This window comes from Sardina pilchardus, chromosome 13 (assembly GCF_963854185.1).
Source record: "Sardina pilchardus chromosome 13, fSarPil1.1, whole genome shotgun sequence".
Taxonomy (NCBI): domain Eukaryota; kingdom Metazoa; phylum Chordata; class Actinopteri; order Clupeiformes; family Clupeidae; genus Sardina; species Sardina pilchardus.
Genome location: NC_085006.1, coordinates 30,509,253 through 30,522,477, shown reverse-complemented (window position 1 = coordinate 30,522,477; position 13,225 = coordinate 30,509,253). Strand labels below are relative to the sequence as shown.

Below are 13,225 nucleotides of genomic sequence, written 5' to 3'. Positions count from 1 at the left end.
ATTGTCCTGCAGTTTTCATCGGTCACTGCCGGTAGCTCAATGTCTGTCCGAAATAGGATGTAAAACTATGAGAACATCTGAAACCTGTACTGTTTGGTTATCAAGTCATCAGATTATATGACCGCTATGTGGTTAGACAGAGATGTCATCATGTAGATTGGAAGGTTATTTCAACTGGATAAATGCCACAGAGATGACTCACTGGCTTCTAGAAAGCAGTCAAGCAATTATCTCATTTAACCACAAACGAATGAGCTGAGTAGCAAAGTCACCATCTCTTCCTGCTTCCTAGATTATATGTGTACATTTATTTGAGAATTTATTTTAAATTACTGATAAAAATATCAATAATATGATGGACCGTAAGATCACCATTTAACTGTAATTTGTCTAATTGGTCCTAGTCTGATTTTTATTCTTACTTAATCTTGTAGCACTCAAGGTTAATGTGCTTTCCAAGAACATCCTCAATCCTCAACACTCTGACAATATTCAGTCTGGCAGTAGTGTGGAACAGTAAATTCTGGCAAATGGCAAAACCCCATTATGTACAGTAAGTGTATTAGACGCATTGTGTATAAGCCGCAGGACAGTGTTTTGTGCAAGTTGAAATAAGCAAAACCATATTAATATCATATTAACTGCCCCCATGTATTAACCTCATAGCTGAAGAAACTTTGCAAAATCAATGTATAAGCTGCGGCTAATAGTTGGGAAATTACGGTGCACATTATAATTATTTTTAGTTACATTTCATAATGAGATGAAATTAAATAGATCAACTGCGTGAGTATTCCCAAGATAACAGAATAGTAGAGATGCCGGTGGGGCAGTCTTGAGTGTTCTTTCCCCCCGTGGGTCATCCCCACTAAAACTAAGCAAATGACCCAAAAATCACCTAGAACATATAAATGTGGTAAAAGTGCACAAAGTGCTGTCGGGCGGGTTCAGTGCTGGGATGTAGCTGTGAGGCGAGCGTGGGGCGCGCTGAAGTGTGTATTACAGTAACATGAATGATTAATTCCTCGTTTAAGGACACAACGAGTCTTTCACTTCCTCCTGCCGCTCGTCTGTCTCTGTGCAGCCTCACTGCTCGTAGACGCGCTGCGGGCCGTCTTAAGGAGGTCTGGCCGCGGCCGCGCTCACTTCTCCTGGGGTTTCCCCACTGTGGCCCTGGGGCCACCTTAAGTGCTCAGTGCCGGGTCGGTCTCGGAGGCCATGTGGATTGGAATCCCCAAAGCGGTGACTAAGCAGGACGGTTGCCATGGCGCTGTGGTCAGGCCGAGTCCCTGCTGGACGGTATGTAGCGTTGCGGCGTGCCGCGTCCCGTTCTCTCTCGGTCTCGCTCTCTCCGAGGGAACGCTTCCCCAGTGTGCTTCCCACTCCCAGCTGTCACTCACGACGCGACGCAACGCAACACAACGCAACGCAACAGAACACAGAGGCGGAACTCAATACGGATACAAGTGGGCAGCCAGGACCACTGTCCAAGTCCACTCCTGGCTGTGGTGAAACAGTTTCCATGTGTGTGTGTGTGTGTGTGTGTGTTTCCGTGCGTGCTTGTGTATATGAGTGTGTGTGTGTGTGTGTGTGTGCTTGTGTATATGAGTGTGTGTGTGTGTGTGTGTGTGTGTGTGTGTGTGTGTGTGTGTGTGTGAAAGCATGATGTAACCCTGCCTCATCAGCCATTTCCTCATTGAGTGCTAGTGGGAGCTGCCTCTGTGTGTGTGTGTGTGTGTGTAGTTGAGTCATGCGTAGTGCTTCAGGAAGAGATGTGTGTGTGTGTGTGTGTGTGTGTGTGTGTGTGTGTGTAGTTGAGTCATGCGTAGTGCTTCAGGAAGAGCGCCTATTTTAGGGCCTGCTCTCCTCTCACTTCCGTGTGATTGGCAGCATCCATGCTGGTGATGGTAAATGATTCGGTGTAAATGTCGAGCTCATTGCAACATGAGTGGCGCATAGCCAGCTAGACTGTTAAGAATACTTCAAGGAAAATCCCAGCACGCAACTCTTCACCCAGATCTCCATTTCTCAAGGTCATTTTACAGTAAAAAAGACTGTTGCTGCAGCCAGGTCTGTGTTTCTCAAGGTCATGAATACAGTAAACAAGACAGAGGTGGAAAGGTCCAGCTTCAGAAAGTAAAAATCCAACCATGTACTGGCTCTACCTGTGCACTTAATACAGGTGATCTCACTAATTAACTGCTCTACCCAGAGCGGTAGATAAAACGGTAGACACTCCCATAGACCTCCATAGGAACAAATGGCAGTGCTTTTTCCAGGCTATTTCATTGTTATGGGACTTTTGGAACTATTTACAGCCAATCTCTTGATCAGTAGTCAATTAGTTAATTGATTACACCTTCCAGCATCCAGAAGTACATCCCACCCTCCTGCGATTCAGCCATTCAGCCACTTTTGATCGCGCGGCGGCAAAATCAAAGAGTGTTTCAACTCTCTCTTTAATGGCTCTGGCTCTGGCTCTACCTAGCTGAAGAGCTAATTAGCTGAAGAGCTAATTGTGCTAATTAGAATCAGCTGGTTTAAGTGAATGGTTGGCACAGATCAGAGCCATAGAAAGAGAGAGTTGCGACACTCTTTGATGTTGCCGCCACGATCAAAAGTTCCAAAAAAAACTGTGCTGAATGGCTGAATCGCAGGAGGGTGGGATGTACTTCTGATGCTGGAAGGTGTAATCAATTAACTCATTGACTACTGACCAAGAGATTGGCTGTACACAGTTCCAAAAGCCCCATAACGAGGAAATAGCCTGGAAAAAGCGCTGCCATTTGTTCCTATGGAGGTCTATGGGAGTGTCGCCACTCTGTTTTATCTACCGCTCTGGCACAGATATGTGGGAGGACTTTTACTTTCTGAATCTGGACTTTTCCACCTCTGGTAAACAAGACCGCTGCTGCAGCCTACAGTGAGAAACGGTGTGTGTGTGGGGGGGGCATGATGGTAAAACGGTGTGTGTGGGGGGGGGGCATGATGGTAAAAGCTGTGGAAATGTGTGTGGGGGAGCATGATGGTAAAAGCTGTGGAAATGTGTGTGTGTGTGTGTGTGTTTCAGGACATTCAGAACGCGGTGCGGAGATCCAATAAGAAGTATGTGAAGCTGGAGAAGCCCCCCACCTGCCAGCGCCTCCTGGAGGAGAGGAGGAAGTATCGCCTGACCAGCGAGCCAGAGGGGGACATCACACCTGCGGTACGGCACACACACACACACACACACACACACACACACACACACACACACATCCACGCACACACACCCCCACACACACACACACACACACACACACACATCCACGCACCCACACACACCCACACACACCCACACACACCCACACACACACACACACACACACACACACACACACACACACACACACACAAGTACGCACGTGCACACACACACACACACACACACACACACACACACACACAAACATGCATGCAAGCAGACACAAATACACACAGACATGCATGCTTGTTCACATGCACACACACACACACACACACACACACACACACACACACACACACATATACATGAGCCCTGTATTAAGGATTCTGTCAAGTGCCTTGCAAACATAGTTCTGTAGACACAATACCATTATGCATTGTAATATATCTCAGTGTATAGACTGAACACTCTGTGTGTGTGTGTGTGTGTGTGCATGTGTGTGTGTGTGTTTGCGTGTGTGTGTTTGCGTGTGTGTGTGTTTGATTGTGTGTGTGCGTGCGTGTGTGTGTGTGTGTGTTTGTGTGTGTGTGTGCGTGCAGGATTTCCAGTTTACCCTGGACGTTGTCAAGATGAAGGGCTACTTTGAAGTGTTCTTCGAGCAGCCGCCCCCCTTCAAGCTGTCCCTCATAGAGGTGGACTCAGACCAGCCCCTCTGGGCCGCCACCATCAGGGAAGGTCAGCAGAGATGTGTGTGTGTGGGTGTGTGTGTGGTTGTATATATGTGAGTGCATGCTTGCATGTGTGTCTGTCTGTGTGTATGTATGTGTGCATGTGGTTTTATATACACTATACAGTATATGTGTGTGTGTGTGTGTGTGTGTCTGTGTTTGTGTGTGTGTGTGTGTGTGTGTGTGTGTGTGTGTGTGTGCACGTGGGCGTGTGCGTGTGCGTGTGTGTGTGTGTGTGTGTCTGTGTCTGTGTCTGTGTGTGTAGGTGTGTGTACAGTAATTTCCGCAGGACAGTGTTTTATGCAAGTTAAAAGAAACAAAACCATATGAACACCATATTAACTGCCCCCCTGTATAAACCTCATAGCTGAAGAATCTTTGCAAAATCAGTGTATAAGCCGCGGCTAATAGTGGGGATAGTAATAATAGTATTAGACATACACTGGTGCTTCACTTCATGTTCTGACCCATATGGTTTTCTCTCTCACAGGGGACTGTGTTTACAAGTGCGAGGACAAACCAAAGAGGAAAGCAGAGAGTAAGATCATTTCTGTCTGCATTGGAGTTTCTATATATCATAACATCCTTACAGGAAATGTAGTCTTTACTTACAGGAAATGTAGTCTTTTCTTCATATCAGTCATGTATTGTTCTATATGGAATACAACACTTCCATAGTGTGTTGGTCCAACTCAGGAAAGTGTCACTGAAGGCTAATTAAAAGCTAATTAAAGTTTGATTGACATGTCTGTCTCGTGTGCGTCTCCAGGGCGCAAACGGAGCACGAGCACATCAGAAGAGGAGGTGTCCAATAAGAGGCCTCGCTGGGCAGACGAGCCAGGTAATTGGTTGTGAATCGACACCTTACAGTACCACACAGTGTCGGCTATGGCCTTGAGTAAAAAGTCTGGAGTCACACATGCTATATTCATTGCGATGATTCTCAAACTGTGGTACGGCTACCACTGGTGGTACGCGGACTCTCTGTTGTGGTACTCTGGGAGTCTCCAAAATGTTTTACTTCATGAAGACAAAATAATCATTTCAAATGATATAAAAATATTATGATTTTTTTTTACATTTAAACTAGTTTTTATCTTCCTTGAAAAAGCAAAACAAAATGATGCAAAACAGTGTGTACAACAAAATATATTTAAATTGGCTTCTGTATTTTAATGCTGGTCATGATGGAGGTACTTGGAGAGCCAATTGTTCTCTGAGGTGGTACTCTTGTAAAAAGGTTGAGAACCACTACGATGTTGCACTCATGCCATCTTGCACTCATGCTATATTGCACTCATGCCATCTTGCACTCATACCATCTTGCGCTCATGCTATATTGCACTCATGCCATCTTGCGCTCATGCCATCTTGCGCTCATGCTATATTGCACTCATGCCATCTTGCGCTCATGCCATCTTCTGTGTGGATCTGCAGACGGCGTGAAGTCGGCGAAGACGTCGGTGTCGGAGTCGGCGACGGACGTGACTGACAAGCAGCTGATGACGCTGGCCAAGCTGATGGGCAAGGAGTGGAAGCAGACGGCCATCGCGTGCCTGGGCCTCAGCATCGTGGAGCTGGACAAGCTGCAGGCCGGAGAGGACGACCATATCATGCAGAGGTCACTATTGCTTTTGGGTTTTTAAAGTGTATTTTTAATGTGCTTTTTTATGCCTTTAATGACAGGACAGTGGAGAGTGACAGGGAGAGAGAGCAGGGGGTGGGATCTGGAAAGGACCACCGGGCAGGAATCGATCCCGGGTCGCCAGTGTACGGGGGAATGTGCCCCAGACAGATATCTGGGGCCATGCAGAGGTTACGTTTGTTCGTCTAGCATAGCATAGCAAACCCCTTTGCCCAAAGTGACTTCCCTATGTCAATTATATTACCTGGAGCAGCGTGGGGTTAATTGCCTTGCTCAAGATCACAGCCACTACACTACCACCACCCTACAGGCTACTGCATGCTAACCCAGCTCCTTAAACTACCACCGCCCCACTGCATGCTAGCCTAGCTCCTTAACCACTACACTACCACCACCCTACAGGCTGCTACTGTAGATGCTAGCCCAGCTCCTTAACCACTACACTACCACCGCCCTACAGGCTACTACACGCTAGCCCAGCTCCTTAACCACTACACTACCACCGCCCCACTGCATGCTAGCCCAGCTGCAAGCCCATAAACAGTTCTAACGAAAGGTTTCAGTAGTATCATATGTGCTTATAAGCACACTAAAAGTTTACCAAAGTCTGACTCCAAGAAAGGCTCCATTTCCAACACGGCGTCCGTCGCTCTACAGGTTCCGCATGCTGGACAGCTGGAGGAGGAAGAATAAGGGGAAAGCCGGCCTCGACCAGCTGTACGAGTGCCTCAACAACGAGGACGTGTCCAACGAGGTCCGAAATTGTCTGGAAGGTGAGCAGGGCATCGGAGAGGAGGAATGTGTGTGTGTGCATGCATACAGTACATGAAATATCTGACACAGTAGGAGATTTCAAAGAAGTATCTCACACACACACACACACACACACACACACACACACACACACACACACACACACACACACACACTGAAATGATGTTTCTGTGTTTGCTCCTCAGACATGCTGCAGGGTAACTGTAGTAGCTGAGGCTGCTGCTGGACTTTTGGACAAGAAGCTCCACCTGCCGAGACCTCTGGACCAAACACAAGGGACCAAAACACACCACCGGCTGACCTTTCTCTTGGGGTGTGTGTGTGTGTGTGTGTGTGTGTGTGTGTGCGTGTGTATGTGTGTGCATGTGCTTGTGTGTGTGTGTGTGTGTGTGTGTGTGTGTGTGTGTGTGCGTGTGTATGTGTGTGCATGTGCGTGTGTGTGTGTGTGTGTGTGTGTGTGTGTGTGTGTGTGTGTGTGTGTGTGTGTGTGTGTGTGTGTGTGTGTGCATGTGTGTCCATACAGTACGTGTATTACTTAACCTACACTAAGCAAAAGATGCTTCCTTAAACTGACCTTCATGGGTTTCTAAAAGCACCTTTTCTCTGAAGAGATCTTTCAAAAGGTTCTGTGTCCCTACAGAGCCAGTCATTTCAGCCTCTGGGTTTTTACCAGGGAAAGCGCTATAGGTCAAACCAGCTCTGGGAGGATTTGAAAATCCACTTATGTTGACAAAATGCTGCAGAAATGTCAGTACGGTGCAGCAGTCTCTATTGCCCGTGGAAACCCATTCTGAACCAAAGGCGCTCAACTTGATTTTGTATATACTGTATGTTTTCCATTCATGTTTGTTTCATTTTTTATTTTATTTTTTTACAATCTCTTTTTTTTGTATGAAATTGTACATATTTTTTTTTTACTCAATATGTGATTCCTGGGACCAAAGATGTCCATGCTATTTGTTAGTTGTTTGTTTGTTATCTTTTCTATCTGGTTTATCTGGTGGTACCTGTTGAAACTTGATGGAGATATTTGGCTTATTGTCCGTTATAAGAAGCTCTGGCCAGTAGGATGGCATTGGAATAGCACTTCCTGGAAAACAGGATGTACAGTAGCCCAAGTGTAGCTCTCCAGAGAGGTGTAGAGCGAGGAGCCAGAGTGATCCCTCGTACCCCTGTGAGAAGTGGCCAGTTTAAACCGGTTTAAACCCGCAGCTGAGGCAGCGCTGCCTTATCAGATGGATTATGCGAAGACTGGAGACAATTATGGCAAATTAAGATGAATCAGGGCGATTTTTACAATGAAGCGCTCAGGCCCAACATACAGACATAAACTTGAAGAGAGTCGAAAGAGGCAGTGTGGCTGGACCCACCCTAGGGCGAGACATGGTGGTCAGGAGGTTAAAGGTTAAGGGTGGGTTGGCGTTCTCTCGCTTTTTTATTATCTGGAAATAATTATGTTTACTGTATGCCTTTATGCCTATGAGTACAGGGGACATGTAGTTTGACTGAATGAAAGCAATGATCATGAAGTTCTTGCTGTGGTAACCACTGATGTTGAAGTCAGCCGGACTGATGAATCTCTTTGTGAGCAACTGTAAGGCATCTCAGGCCAAGGTACTGACTGCCCTTGACTATATCCTTGATTTGTACAGTCAGAGCATGTTTACATTGCACAGATCTCAGCTCTCTGTGCTGTGAAGGTGTACCGTAGTACATGTCCTTGTTTTGTGTGCAGTCTCTGCAATCATCCTCAGTTGAAACAGTACGTATGTTCACATTAGCCTTTGAACTGAATCCTTAAACTTGGATCATTGTGGAACTTCACTAATGTAGCATAAAATGTGGCTGAATAAAAGTCTTTTTTTTACTGTCATATAAAACATTAAGCCTTAATTACTGCTGAAAAATACTTTATTGTACACAGTCAATGGCAAATGTTTCACGAAATAAATAACATTTACTATAAATACTTGTTGTTATCATTCAATAAATAGATCAATAAACAAACACATTAATAAATAAAATCAATCACCATGTAAACAGGTCAATAAATAAATAAATAAATACTTCAATAAATAAATACTTCAATAAATACATTTCTCAATAAATAAATAACTCCTGTAATAAATAATAACTCATGAGAATCCACAGCCCCTGAGGGGCCAATGGAGGAAGCTTATAGGCTAATCACTGTAGTTACTGATCACTGGTCTGCAGTGTCACATCTGTAGTCAGTAAGAATACCAGCTTGAAGGTTTGGTTTGGGTCGGGAGATTTCAGAGTGGCAGATATAGCTGTTTTTCTTTGTTTAAAAAAAAAGATGTATGATCTATCTCATACATTACTGAGGAGGAAGAGAATGAGGATGATGATGATGATGATGATTATGGGATGGCGGGCGGTGAGGAAGGCTTATCTCTGGTTCTCCCCGGCGGAGATGTAGTTGAGGGCTCTGGTGATGGTGACGGCCCGAAGCTGGAAGCCCTGGACCACCTCACACACACACATGCGGTCACTGAACGAGTCTCCAGAGGCACACACCTGATGGGCAGGAGGCAAAGAAGCAAAACGGTGAGCAACTGGACCTTCTGGGCTTCCGTACTCTCTGTTCCCCTTCTCTAACTCCACACCACTCCATAGCATTAAGATGACATTCAGAGGTAAGGAGGACAGTCATCTGTGTGGTGTGGGAACTGGATCATAGTTAAGAGATGTGGACAATAAAGGATATGAGATTTAAAAACTCACCTTTTCAGATGTTGGTGCGCTTTCAGGGGTGGGCCAGTCGCATTTCTGAGGAGAGATGAGAGTGTGTGTTCATTAATATGAATTCCCTTGTGCTTAGTTACACTACACATATAAAGTTGGTTTGTACATAAGATGTATTAGACGACTGCAAATAGGTGACTGTCAAAGATAAAACAATCACTGATGAAAAGAACTACAGTTTTGATGTAACAGACTATCACTACACTTAGATACTCACGTAGTATCAAGGTGTACCAATGTTTCTGATCCAGTGTAGTTGTATGAATGTATGTATGTATGTATGTATGATAACTCAGTGATGTGTTGGATCCAATTTTACTCAGCAGCTGGGCTGAAAACAACCCAGCGTTTTTTTTTTTTTGTTTTTTTTTTAGAGTTTTTGTATGTATGCATGCATATTTCCAGCATGAGTTCCTAACTGACTGGGCGTCCTGGTGTACTCAGACCATACATAGCCCCGAAGAGCTGGGATCCAACCTCTGCTGTGTGTGTGTGTGTGTGTGTGTGTGTGTGTGTGTGTGTCACTTCCATGGGTGTGTATAGAGCGCTCACCTCCAGCATGTTGGTGGTGGCCCTCACCACCTGGCTGAGCTTGCTGTGCTGAGCCTGGTGGGCCTCCAGCACACTCTTGTAGTGCTGCATGTCAGCGCGGATGTTCTTCTGACAGACACTCTGCACACAGCCAACACACACAGTCAGCTACCAGCGTCGAAGGTCAGACTGAACTGATTTAAATGGGCTGCTTTGCTATCGCATAATGTTATGAATGGAGGAGCCCATACCTTATTGAACTGTGTGTTCTGCGCAGCTTGCCCTGAGCATCCCTGGCCCTGGAAACAAATGCAAAACATCATCATCATCATCACTATCACCAGCATAACTGTAACATCATCAACTAGAGAATTGAGCACTTGAAGTGTACCACTGCCAGCATCGTCTTATTTTGTTTGCAGTTAGTTTACAGTGTAAACCCATTAAAGGCCGAGACAGGCTATATATTCTCCTAATCTTGATTTATAGCCAAAATGTTGAGTTGGAGTTCTTACCGAGTGCGTCGGAGTACAGGCTGATACCGTTGAAGTCGCGTTGTGCACCTTCGGACTCATCTCGGAGCAGTTAAAGCCCTTGAACTGTTGTCCCTGTGAAAAATATAAAATATAAATATAAATATAGCTATATAATAATCTGACTGCGTGTTACCTACTATGCCTACAGTATGGCGGAGTTAGTGTGCGTTCACGTACATCCTTCAGAAGTTCACTGATGTTTGATAACAAAGCTTTCGCAAGGTGGCCGCACTCGTGTCCTTGAGATTGTGTTCGCGGGAGTGCCTTTGCTTCAGTACCGCCCCACAGGAGCCCCACCAGCAAGGATACTACAATGTAGTTAAAATGTTACTTTATTTATTCAGGCAGAAAGAATACACCAGAAACACACATGATACAACTGAGTAGCCTAGACTATACTGTTCTAGCGTCTACATTCATACAAGTAGTTTTTAACATAATTACTTTGTAATACTTACAGAACAGAAGATTTGATCTTTGCATCTTTGTTTCTTTTTAGTTACTATCTCGTCAACGCAATCTGTGAATACTACCATCCTTGAGAAGTACTGCTCCCTTTATAGCTAGTGAATTCCTACCTATCAAAGGGATTCCCCATGAGCAAAACTTTCAGACGGACAAATGAATCGGCCGCGCAAGCTGTCACATTCGACTGTTTCCTCTTGTTTACATGGCTGCGTCGAGTGAAACTGGAATTCACGTTAGCCAGAAAGCTTTCGTTTTTAGTTGCGCTGCTTAATGAACAGGCTTTATTTACATAAGTTACACATGCATTTCAGTTTGAATAATCAGTAATGTAGGCTATTTGTAAAGAATAATTTTGTGAAGTAAATACAAGTAACGGTGGCTATCAGATTAGACAGTCCAGACTAAGACTGAAAGTACCAGTCTTATTTGTTTATTGTAAGGACCCCCATTGATTCGTGTACATAACACTGAACTTCAGGCCTCATAGTATCTGTTAAATCGCGTTGGACAAGGGCGCCAAATAGCAATAACCATAACCATGACCAATAACCATAAATCGTACCATCTGAAAACATTTCTCAAATTAAATATGCATCGAGACAACACTTCTTGTTCTCAAGGTTTCTTTAAAGTACAATATAATGTGAATGTATCACGCATTTGTGATAGGGATGCAATAGGCTATGTCATAATTCCATATCATAACCAACGTTAAGGGATTTTACAGTTATAGTCTGCATAACATGATTCATGAGTTTCATCAGTTACTGTAATCAAGCACCTTTATTATGAATGCAGACTGCATAGTGCTTTTTCCAGTAGGCCTATTAGCCTGTTTGATGCTCATTGAGCTCAATGCAAATCAAACAGGCTAATAGGCCTACTGGAAAAAGCACCATGCCAATCTCTAGCTATGGTGAAGGGTATGTGATGATGTGGGGCTATTTTATATAATAATATCCTGGATCCATGAAATAGCTGGCCTTTAAAAATAAAAATCTGCCTGCCCCTATGTTAACCCTATGTGTTAAATTCCCATAGGGTTACATAGGGGGTCAAATACTTCCTTCCCTTAGCATTTAAGGAAAACATTTATTTATTTATGATACATTCTTCAATCACAAAGAAAAATGGTGTCCTTGGCTGTTTGATTTTTATTTATTAAGAGAGATCTTAATTAAGGCATTAAAATCAATTGTCAAATGATGATTTTATATTCCTGTTTTAGCATGGTATCAAATACATGTGCTCCACACTGCATATATATATATATATATATATATATGTGTGTGTGTGTGTGTGTGTATATATATATATGTATATATATATATATATATATATATATGTATATGTATATATATATATATAGTGACAGTGGATGCTGTATAATGGCCTCTTCAATAATGGCACCATAGGATGTTGAGTGGTCAGAGAGCACAGGTAACTTGATCACCTGCATGCTGAGTGGCCAGAGAGCACAGGTCACTTGATCACCTGCATGCTGAGTGGTCAGAGAGCACAGGTCACTTGATCACCTGCATGCTGAGTGGTCAGAGAGCACAGGTAACTTGATCACCTGCTGATTCTGAGCAGGACTTCCTTAGATGTGGGCTAGTGCACCTGCTGGCGTGATCAGGTGATCTGTGCAGTTACATTGTAGTATAGTGATGGTTTCCACTCCTTTAATGTACAGCAGTGCCCCTTTAATATGCAGTGCCCCTTTAATATGCAGTGCCCCTTTAATGTACAGCAGTGCCCCTTTAATATGCAGTGCCCCTTTAATATGCAGTGCCCCTTTAATATGCAGTGCCCCTTTAATGTACAGCAGTGCCCCTTTAATATGCAGTGCCCCTTTAATGTACAGCAGTGCCCCTTTAATATGCAGTGCCCCTTTAATGTACAGCAGTGCCCCTTTAATATGCAGTGCTCATCACAAGTAAGACGCTACCCTTCTCATTTAGGATTGGTTCTTTATTCCGACTATTTTTAAACTGTGGAACGAAACTGATGATCCAAACCTAAAGGAACACGCATGGGAAGATAAAGTATCAGTATTTGATTGCACTAGATTTGACAGGTGCTACAGTATATATCAGCTTACCAGTTTCAGAGTCTAACCACAAACACTTAAATGTGCAGTTGGTCTTAAGTTGTGCACATGACTTGGTTTTGTGCAATATATTTTGCAGTCCACTCTTGCGTACAGCCGCGTCTTGACAGAAACGATGACCTCATGCTGAAGGTGTGACATCACTAGCGAGTTCACTTGACTGACACGTCTGTGTGGGCGGGGCCTGGCATGGGTGAAACTGCATCACATCCGTGGGTCGTGGCGTGAGGACGAGAGCGCGTCGTGCTGTTGGGACGAGAGTGTGGTCGGCGGGGAGCGTGTCATCCCTGGTGCTGCTACGCCATTGGTCATCTCACCTCTCTCTCTCTGCTGCAGGGAGAGGCCAGTGAGTGGCCAGCTGAGGTCATCCCTGGAGTTCTATTTTAGAACCCATCTGTCATGTCAGTTCTGAGTAAACTGTGAGTAAATTATGGAAAAGGTACCGTAGTAAAAAAAAAACACACAGTCACGACCACG

General features: G+C 44.4%; 1 protein-coding gene across 1 annotated transcript in view; it reads left to right on the top strand.

Annotated features, from left to right (window-relative positions):
• si:dkeyp-97b10.3 (uncharacterized) overlaps positions 1-8,255 on the top strand; it is a 46,673-nt gene extending 38,418 nt beyond the window's left edge. Inside the window, exons 11-17 of the mRNA XM_062553358.1 lie at positions 3,071-3,205; positions 3,787-3,922; positions 4,406-4,453; positions 4,685-4,756; positions 5,353-5,536; positions 6,218-6,333; positions 6,520-8,255. Coding sequence (XP_062409342.1) covers positions 3,071-3,205; positions 3,787-3,922; positions 4,406-4,453; positions 4,685-4,756; positions 5,353-5,536; positions 6,218-6,333; positions 6,520-6,548 — 720 coding nt within the window. The 3' untranslated portion in view covers positions 6,549-8,255. The remainder of the gene's footprint in view (positions 1-3,070; positions 3,206-3,786; positions 3,923-4,405; positions 4,454-4,684; positions 4,757-5,352; positions 5,537-6,217; positions 6,334-6,519) is intronic.
• Positions 8,256-13,225: the final 4,970 nt, after the last annotated feature.